The sequence below is a fragment of the Bicyclus anynana genome, chromosome 4 (genome assembly GCF_947172395.1).
Source record: "Bicyclus anynana chromosome 4, ilBicAnyn1.1, whole genome shotgun sequence".
NCBI classification, from domain to species: domain Eukaryota; kingdom Metazoa; phylum Arthropoda; class Insecta; order Lepidoptera; family Nymphalidae; genus Bicyclus; species Bicyclus anynana.
This window is the reverse complement of record NC_069086.1, coordinates 13,807,841-13,818,857: the sequence shown is the minus strand read 5'-3', so window position 1 is coordinate 13,818,857 and position 11,017 is coordinate 13,807,841. Positions and strand designations below refer to the sequence as shown.

General features: G+C 40.3%; 1 protein-coding gene across 1 annotated transcript; it reads left to right on the top strand.

Annotated features, from left to right (window-relative positions):
- Nucleotides 1-208: 208 nt before the first annotated feature.
- LOC112055415 (atherin-like) lies at nucleotides 209-1,288 on the top strand. The gene has a single exon (XM_024095507.2). It carries the CDS (start codon nucleotides 339-341, stop codon nucleotides 993-995), a length of 657 nt encoding a protein of 218 aa, XP_023951275.2. The 5' UTR covers nucleotides 209-338; the 3' UTR covers nucleotides 996-1,288.
- The last annotated feature ends 9,729 nt before the right edge of the window (nucleotides 1,289-11,017 follow it).

The following is an 11,017-nucleotide window of genomic DNA, read 5'->3' as shown; positions in this document are numbered from 1 at the left end:
TTTGTGTGTCTGTGTTTTAGTATCGTGTAAACAACTATGTACCTATAATTACTTGATAAAACAAAGTTATTGTGAAATCACAGATAATTAAATTAAATTAATATTATTAATATTATTAATAATATTTATGTAAAATATTATAAAATAATGATAGAGTGATGTGATCACGCCCTAACGGATATACGCGGCTCTCGTCGCGCGCTCACGTCGAGCGGTATGCGCTGGGCGCTGGCAGCGAGCGCGCCGCCACATCCCGCGGCCGCAGCGACTGGCGGCGGCTCGCGGCCCGCGGCAGTCAGTCCGGCGCCGACCGCCAGCCCGCACACACGTCGCCAGACATGGCAGCTGCCCCCACACACCCGGCCCCCGCGCCCGAGCGCCGCGCCGACGCCCGCGCCGGCTCCCGCCGCATCTTCCCTCCGCAGTTCAAGCTGCAAGTGCTCGACGCGTACAGGCGCGACGCGCAGTGCCGCGGCAACCAGCGCGCCACCGCCAGGAAGTTCGGCATCCACCGCCGCCAGATACAGAAGTGGCTGCAGGCCGAGCCCGCGCTGCGAGCGGCGCTGCTGAGGCGGGCGCCGCAGCCGGCCCCGTCGCCGCCGCCGTACTGCGTCGGCTCGCCGGAGAGCGCCAGGCTGCCGTCGCCGCCGCCGGCGCCCGCCGCGCCGCCCACGCCGGTGGCCGTGGCCGTGCCCACGCCGCTGCCCGCGCCGATCCCGGTGATCGCGCCCGCGACGGAGCCCATCGACCTGTCGGTGCGGAGGCTGGCAGCGCCCGCGCCGCCGCCGTCCGCCCCCGAGCCCCGCAAACCCTTCAAGCTGTTCCGGCCGTACCTGCTGGACGACTGCGCTCGACGGCCCGCGCTGGCGGCGCTGCCGGCGGGCGGCGCGCGCGTGTCCGCCTTCGTGCCCGTGCAGAGCGCGGCGGCGTGCTCGCTGGCGTGCGCGCCGCGCTGGGGCCCGCCCGCGCCCGCCTTCCCCGCGCCGCTCAGATGAGGGCCCGCCGGGGCCGCCGCTGCTGCCGCTCCCCTGTTCTGTGATCTAGTCGTGGTCGCCCGCCCGGCGCCGCCCGGGGCGTAGCCCTGCAACACCGTGCCTTAACATACACGTCGCCATAGTGCATTATGCCGTCATTAAGAAATGACAGTCTATTTTTGTGTATAATAAATAGTTTATAAGAGTAAGATTGTATTTTTGTATGTGGGGTTTATAAAGCGTACCTACATTTATGAAGATTATAATAATATAACGATATTATTATTATATTAATAAAGAGAGTTGTTTACTAAGCGTTGTTTTCCTCCCGCCGCCCCCTCCGCCGGCAGGTAGCGCCGGCGCCAGTCGCCTCCCTACCTGTTTAATCCCTATTGTGTCTGCACAATGACGATCTTCATTCAAGCACATGGATAAAAAAATAATGAAACCTTCGGGTACACAATTGCTTTTAGTACCTACACAAAATGAAATTTAATTTAAATATATCTAATTTTAATTTTAATACTAATATAAAGAAAAATAAAAAATAGAGGGCGACAACTATAAGTACTATACTGATCATGGCAGATAAATAGAAGACTATAATTTTTTCATTTCATAGTATTAGGTAGCTATAAATCTCGCTAGAAGTAGTTGAAGTCAGTACTACGAGTATTTACCAGCGATAATAGAGTAAACACGTCACCACGATAATCCGTGTGCCAATGAAATATCAATATTGAACGACACATGATCCATTTTACATCGTTATTTATATTTCATACCGTGATAGCGTACAACCCGTACAAGGAGGTAGGGTTTATTCACAGTAGGTAGCTATTTTTAGGGTTCCGTAGTCCGCAGGGAGCCCTTATAGTTTCGCCAAGTCCGTCTGTCTGTCTATCCGTCCACCACGTCCTACCGCTATTTTCCAATTTGGGGATCCGTTTGAAAAAAATAAGGTTTCAAAAGCTAATATTCGTTAGAGTTAAGTGTCTCCTCCTCCACCGGCTAAACAGTTGTTTATGGATACCTGAAGAAAATCACAAAAGTAGGGAAAAACTATAACAGCTAAGTAGCAATTTAAAGAGTTAGTCGACCAACTTAAAAAACGTACTCAGAGGACGAAAATTGCATACAAATTCAGTTGTCAATTAATTAAATAAACTCACACTCTGTTAGAACTAGAAAGCTAAAATTTGGCATGGGTATGTATATTAATTACGTCTTAGTGGTAAAACGAAAATGAAAAAAAATTAGGATTTTTTCCCTAAAGTGAGGATGGTTTTTTTATCGTCTATCCCATGGTGTGGGGTATCGTTATCGGTATTTCTGTGCATTAAATAGAGGTTTAAAGTGGTAATTTAATCTACGGAACCTTACATTGCGCGTGGCCGGACACGCACTTGGCCGATTTATTATTTGTTGTCACTGTCAAGTGTTTGACTGGGAAGATGAGAGCATCTCAACATTCAACTTTATTAGTACCTAGACTAGCCGACATCCCAGGTTTTACTCGTGTAATTTCTTTTTCCGTCACAAAACGGGGCTAAGATATAGCCTATGACAATCATAAACAACGTAACTTTCTAGTCAAAGAATTTTCAAAATCCGTTCAGTAGATCCAGAGATTATCACAAAACCTCTAATATTAAGTAAGTAAGTAAGGTAGGTATAAAAGTTTGACGCTCGGTTCACTAGTAGGTACTTCGGACCCTGGAGCTGTAGCCATGTGGCATGTCGATTCTTTTTCTACAAACGCTAACGCTTCGAAAATTAAAAAATGTTTGGGAATGACATTCGCTATGTACAGGTCACGTGATCAAGTGTCGATCAGATCTATCATTCCCATACATTTTGTTAGCTTTCCGAATAGTTTTAGTTACCCGATGAACGTCCACAGCTGGACATAGGCCTATTGTATAGACTTCCAAACACCACTATCTTGAGCCGTCAGCATTAACGGCTCCCTGCAATCCGCTTGATGTCCTCGATCCATCTAGTGGTCGACCAACACTGCACTTTCCAGTGCGGGGTCGCCATTCCAGCTCCTTGTCATATAGCTGGTTACATTATTAAAAATAAAACTTACAACCGACTTCAAAATCACAAAAATGTTTCTACTAAACTAAAAAGCGAAATATAGCATCGTATTTGTATGTGCTACCTTCCGATTATGTGATTGAGAGCCGTGATAGCCCAGTTCTATGACATCTGCCTCCGATTCCGGAGGGTGTGGGTTCGAATCCGGTCTGGAGCATGCACCTCCAACTTTTCAGTTGTGTGCATTTTAAGAAATTAAATATCACGTCTCTCAAACGGTGAAGGAAAACATCGTGAGGAAACCTGCATACCAGAGAATTTCCTTAATTCTGTGCGTGTGTGAAGTCTGCCAATCCGCATTGGGCCAGCGTGGTGGACTATTGGCCTAACCCCTCTCATTCTGAGAGGAGATTCGAGCTCAGCAGTAAGCTGAATATAGGTTGATAACGACGATCTTCTGATTAGTTTCAAGGCGGTGCCGTATCACACAACGGATTCGGAAAACGAGTGTATACCGGCCCTAAACACAATAGATACTCATAACCTATAAGTATCCTCCAAGCCCGTCACTTGAGCTGCCGTTCTAGGATGACGCACGCATACAAATTGAATATGCTATCCGTTACTGGAGGCGTACGCAGCTCGATTGGGAATTGCCTGCCACCGCCATGTTCTCGTGTCAATAACGTTACAGAATTTGCCCATTTGTATACATTCACCAATTCTTGCAATATCAATGCATAACATAAACTAATGGGGCTATGCACCTATGCTGCCTATGCATATACGTTGCCAGGTCCATCGTGTGGCACAGATAAAACTCCGAGCAGATTCCCGGACTTGCGACCGATGGTGTAGGGTTAAGGACGACCATCACAGCTTTGGATACCTTTTCTAATATGGAACTTGCTGCAATTCTAGTGCGGGCACGTTATAGAGAGATTTTGCTGATAATCCTCTCGCACCCACGAGTATTTCTATGGAGTACCAATACAAACTGACCAATTAACCATTTTTAGTTAGTTCAATTGTTAGGTCATATTATTTATTCACTTTTATACTTTGGTCTTGCGGAATGTTAGTCTCCCACTGCACATGCACAGTAAGCTTTACAAGTAGGTACCTGGTATTCATATAGTTTGTTTGGAAAAAAGGAAAATGTCTGGTCTAGGTCATAGCCACTACCTATTTAACGTTACAATACATTTTGAGTATCCGAATGGCAGTAATGAATAAGCATTTAGATAAACCTTATCATTGTTTTCTATCCACCCTATAATTTATGATTGTAGTCAAGCCTTTAAAAATACAGAAGTTTTAGAACGTGATATGTTTTTTTGTAAACATAATCAACCTATGTTGCATAAACATGGACGCCTTGACGGCATATCTATCTCAATATTTTTAGAAATTAATTGGCACCGCATGTGTCGTTTATTACTTACTCGTACATAAAGAATGTTATACGTCAATATCAGATAAGTTGACCTTAGGACCTTCTAATTACGTTATTAATTGCATCTTCCAACACTTTAATCTTCCCTCTTTATCTTGCTTACAATAAACTCTTAGGCAATTTAGCTCTTTTTTAGATTAAGTTGGTCGTGAATTTTTGTCCCTTTTCACAAAAAAATGTAGGTCAAAATCAAAATTCTTTTATTTCAAGTAGGCTTAGTTTACTCGTATAATCACTTTTGAAACGTCTATGTTCAAATGACAGATAAAAATAATAAGTAGGAACCTGAAAACAAAACAGTAGGTAGTAGATAAGATTATAAGTAACGGCTTTTCGGGGTTTTTTAACCGAAAATACCAAAATAAACTATTGAGAAACTTTGCTAAATACACAGAGTTGATCGTCTCTTGCGGTATGGAGTGATGATCATGCCAAGACTTTGCCAGTTTAGAAGCATAAATATAAATCTTGCAATGTGACATAAATAAATAGATTCGGGGAGATTATATCTCCCTGTCGCACTTCATTGGTCTCAGAGTCTGATCCTGTATGCCGACTGAAAGAGTGCCGTTTTCTTACAACAATTTGGGCACTTGGAGGTGCCTGTTATCATTTCTGCATCTCTGCGGTGCCTTAGAGAAAGGCATTTACCCAACCGATGGCTTTATCATTATCAGTCACAAACGTGTCTGATTGATTTTACTTTTATTACTACGTATTATTACTTTTCAGTCTTCTTTGAGTATTATTGTCCAGTAAATGTATGGAATATCATATAAAATTACGCATTACAAACTATTATAGTTTACTTTTGTATGTCGCTTTCAGACCTACAATACGTAGGTACAATACGTATCTATAAAGTAGATAAAAAGATCAAGTTGAAATTCAAACCGAATAGGTAGATACTAAAGTAATATTGATTACTTTCAACATGACACCACGAGCTATTTGTGATAAAGACAGCCTTGACACTCGGCCGGATTGATGTTAGACGGACAGACAAATTCACAACAAAGAATTCTACATTCTGACTGGAATTTTGTGTATGATAAATGATACACATACATACAGGGTCACTGGAAACGTATAGCGATCCCTACCACAAGTGATAGTAGGGATCATTATCTGTCAAATTGAATTGGGTTATTGCAGAATTGTACCGATTTCGAAAAAAAGAGTCTTTTCTCTTTTTTTAAGAAATGGGGGTTACTTTACTTCAAAGTGGAGAGGAGGATTGGAAAGCAAAGCCAAGCTCCTGACTCTACTCTACACGCCATACTTAGCTTAGTCTTCCGTGTAAATCGTAGTCTTAAGTTCTCTTCACTATAGTCACAATGTTTCTTTCATTTGCAACTCATTACACCCCCATCTCTACATCATCTGGTTTTGTCTAATGACTAATCTAAACAAAACGACTATCGGTATTATTAATGTCACAATACTACTCATATTTTTAAATACTTATATTTTTACAATTTCAATACAAACAGGGACCTTTATCGTATATCGTAAATCTGAGGTTGGTTTTCTACTAGAAACAGGCCTATAGATCGGTCAAGATCAAATAATGGTACCAAGTCCACTCAGCTTGAATTTTTCGTAATAAGTCAATCCCGCTCTTGTACGGAATACTAAAGTATAGCTATTAGTCATTGTTTAGTTTTCCTTTATTCCTAATAAGTACATTCTCCGCATTCGTCATGTAAGTAAGTACATAATAACTCCTTAAGTGTGCAATTGATAACAATTATAATTAATTGTTTTGTGTATAGTGATTGCGCATGCCAATCGAGTCCAATTGCGCAATTGTGTCTTCTATTACACTGCAGTGACCGTTCGAGCTGGGCCTATCGTGTAGATACGAATGTACTCTCTGTCTGTACTCTGATACGAGTACGGAGTCGAGAACATAGTTATAAGGTTTAACCATAAAGTAATAAAGCGAAATAGAGATTTGACTCAGCTAATCGCAAGCGTGGTGAAGTAACATTGAGATCCGAGAATCGAGATAAACCTAAAAACTATTGGATTGCTATTGTAGCAAGTACAAGGGAAAGTCGTAGGTCTTATTATAAAAAATTCACAATACCGGAAGATGAAAGTCTCCGAACAATTTGCCTTGATTTATGATCTAAGGACCTGAGACTTGGACGCTTTACGAACTATCAGAGTTAGACTTAACTCAGCGGGAGTATTGACAGGGTGATAGAATCAGAAATTCGCGGGGCACATAGTTCGAAGAGCTAGCTGGCTTCTACTCGTAGTAGTAATTCCAAGATAGGAATTGCGATACTGCGCCTAAAACCTCAGTGTTGATCGAATAGACCGATTATATCCATTGCGTTAGACACAGATCACGTAGACGGTGTTTCCATGGTATTCAGAATTCATAATACCAACATCTTTAGATAAAAATCATTTTCAAACAGATATTAAGGACAAACGAGAACAGATCAAAAAATCGTTACGATTACGGTGGATGGATTTTTTAGCCGGATGGAATTCTTTGTGGAAAAGGGGCGAAAAAGCAAAAAAAGAAGTTTTCAGGACCACGAATCGCAACTCTGGTAGCGTGATATCTTGAAAGAGATACATCTTTGTCGGTAGGATGGTAGCCATGCTTTGATTGTTTGAAAATGCGTGCGCGAGAAGCAGGCCACAAACAATACTTGTCGAAAGAACCAACACAGGACATGAAGGAGATGAACCTAAGGACCAAGGACAAAAATAAAGATAAACAACTAACGGAATGATGATGAAGAAAGAAGCAAATGACGCGTAACCGGGATTATGTTAGGCTATAGAATATATACAGGAAGAAATTTTTTCAAGTACGGATATTTTTATATTTTGTACATAAACAAAATTTAATGAACACGTATTTTTTCTTTTTTTTTTAACTCAACAATAACAAAGTTATCGTTAGCTAAAGTTTAAACATTTAAACAGAATTTGAGGGTCACCCTATTACTAAGTAATAGCACAGTAATAGGCAACTACAAAATCAGCTGGTAGGTACTAGGTTAGCGAGCGCCCGCGCCGAGGGCCGTTGACCTTTCTACGTTTATTTTTGTACCTATTATTTTTTATAATAATTAAAGGTCGTCACTTTTGAGTTGAGTATCGATTTTCCCTTCATACTTTATTGGGCTTAGGACCATCAATAATGCGTAGTAATAATAAAAATTATAAACTTTCGATTGGAATAATGAAATACAAATGATGATTATTATTACGCAAACTTTTGCATTAAAGGATGATTCGACTTAAATGCGCAAGCGACGGCAGATTGTCTGTCACTGGTCGCCCATCGGCAATTCGGCAGGCGTCCTCAGGGATTTTTCGATCCCCTCACCCCTGCCACCCCCGTCAGCCGAAGCCGAAGCGATATGACTACTGCCGGTATTTCTTTGTCGGCGTCTTACAAAGTGCCGCCAGCAGTTGCGCAGTTTGTTTGGGAATGTGTCCATTATTTTGTTATTTCTGAGACATAAATTGAAAAAAAAAATTACATAAAATGTATCGAACTGTTTGTAGATTTATGTTCTATTAATGATACAGAACCACGAAAAAAAATGTCCGCACTAAAGTCCGAATCACCCTGTATAGAATATTTTATTATAGATCTTTTTATTGAAAACGATCAGCCTTTTCAACATAAAGGTATATTTATATAATAAAGAAATTGCATCGAGGCTTGTTTTAAAGCTAAAACTACAAATCAATTGACAAATGACATTTTCATAATCAAGGCAAGGCAAGAGAATAAGAGATAAATCAGTTGTAGGGAAAACACGCTGGAGCGAAGAAGGAAGGCGACAGGACAAAAGGTTTGAAACAATAACTCCCTAGTGTGTTTCAAGTTGCAGTGCACGGTCATGCTCGCGTGCATGCGACGCACAAGTCGAGTGGCGTGCGCGGGGCGACGCGCAGTCTGGCTCGGCCGTGGCGCGACGTCGAGTCTACTTCAACGTTTGTTATTTGATATTGCTCGCGACATAGAGTTGTTCGGTACAGAAACGTTCATTGTCGTTCAATCAACTTCCAAAAAGAAGGCTTTATGTTCGCCTGTACGTAATAATGTATATTTTTAGGATACGTCCGAGCATTTTTATTTTATTAATCCAATTCAGATTCAGATTTAGAGTCGTCAGTTGAATGATACATTTGGTATTTAACTGGTGGACGACCGTGACTTCGTCCGCGTGGAATTTAGTGTTTCACAAAACCCGCGGGGACCATTAAATTTTCCTGGATTGGCCTATGTGTTAATCCAGAAAAAAAACTATTTCCATTCCAAAATTCAGCCAAATCGCTTCTGTAGCCGTAGCGCGTAGGAGGAACAAGCATACATTTACACACACTAAACACACAAACTTTCGCCTTTATAATATTAGTGTTATTGTCGATTTATTCACATTTGGATCATGAGATCTTGAGTTCATGGGTCGAGCTATAAAGGAAGAAATGCCCAATAATAGGTTTACTTTTTAACCGAATTCAAAAAGGAGGAGGTTTTCAATTCGGTCGGTATTTTTTTTTTAAGCCATTAAGGTTAAACTCACTAACAGGCCGTACAGACTATTTTAGTAGGTATTTTAGTCGAGTACCTACGAACAATTTTTAGATTTACCGCCCAAAAATCACTCGTACTCGACTAAAATACTAAAGTAGTCCGAAGTAGGCCTAAGAGAGCATGCTAAGTTTAGTAAGTTAGCCACTCGGAACTTTGTGATAGTGAGTAATTGCACAATACTCAAAATTACAAGACAATACTAGTATATATCTGTGCGTGGATCTTCAGAGAGCAGACTTCAGTGCATCAAAGAACATCATCATCATCATCAGCTGATGGAATTAGTTGTTCAGGCTTTCTGTTAGGACTTACAAATGCAACAATTTCGATCACGAGCTTCCTGTATCCAGCCAGCGGCATCTTGCAAACAGTTTGATGTCATCCGTTCACCAAATGAATGCTAAAGATGTCCTCAAAGTTACTTAACGCGAACTATAACTTTAGGCGTAGGTTCTTACTCGTAGTGTTTGACAGCTGCTTATGTACACACTTTCACACTAGTACACTTTGCTTGTACTAACTGCATTTCTGTGCTTAATAATTCTAAGACCAATGACAGAGAAGACTGTTTTCTTATGACAATACTTTGCCGATGTTATTGCAGCCTGCAGGTGCGTTTAATGTTTTGTTTACACACTATTAGACATCGATATATTGACGAGCAATTATGAGATCTTCCTTGTTTTTATTAATATACTATTACTATGTATGAAGAGGTATTTGTTCGGTTGTACACATGATGTTATCTAGGTAGGTATATTGCTGTAGGTAGGTACTAAGGAAACTAAATCTTAGGAAAAACCAGTAACGTGATTAAATAATTTATTACACGTCGAGGATGTTTGCACGTATTAATGTTTGTTACTAATTATTTTCTATGACTAATTGCCGATTTTTTTGTTGATATGGATTTGGAAAATCATAAATTATTAAAGCGTTGTGAGGTAGGTATCTGAATACCTACCGACAAAAATAAATTGATTAAATTAAGTAATAAAAAAGTAGGCAAATTAATATTTATAAATCGTAAGTAGTAAGTACCATTCAAAGATTTTATACTATTAGATATGTCACTAGCGCGACGAAACTGAGGCGGACAAAGGTGGCTAATTGTTATAAATTGTATTTAGTAGCATAGTATTTTAAACAAATAATACCTAAATATTGTCTACAATGTCGAGTTGTGTTTCAGAAAGTGTAAAAGCTATAGGTATACCTATATGTATGTACATAAATATAAAATGTAAGTAAGTAAATGTGTGGATTAGCTAAATTCGGATCACTTTTTGCGTTGATTTTGTAGGCACATAACATATTATCTAGATTCTAGTATACTTATAATATCGTTGGTAAGTATCATTATTACTTATAAAAGACTAGCGGACGCCCGCGACTTCGCCCGCGTGAAACCCTACTACTACCCTACCCTACTCCCACTACCACAACAGACAACCAGTATCTAACTTGTATATACTACATTCACATGAATTCTTATTTATACGAATCAAACATCCTCAGGAAGTCAGCAAACCTATGTGAGAATCTGATATAGGTATAGGTAGGTAAGATACCCGCTTAGTGTTTACATACTTACTTAGGTATAAGTTGTCTGTCCAATTGAGAATAGAAGTTGGTACAGTTTGATTGATGTATCAAGCTCCATAAATGTACGTTTGGAAAACTTGTGAGAAAATGTCATGCGAGCGGAGCTTGTGAGTTTGTACAATAACGTAGGTAGGCAATGATGTTAAATACCTACTGTTACTAGGTCATGAAAAATGAGGCGCTCAAAAGAGGAAATTTCCACATCTCAATGTTAGTTGTGGTCAACAACGAACGTTATTCAAACAAATAATACCTAAATATCGTCTACAATATCGAGTTGTGTGTTTAGGAAGTATAAAAACTATATATACCTACATAAATAAATAAAAGAGTTAAATTCAAAATTGTGACGAAATAAAT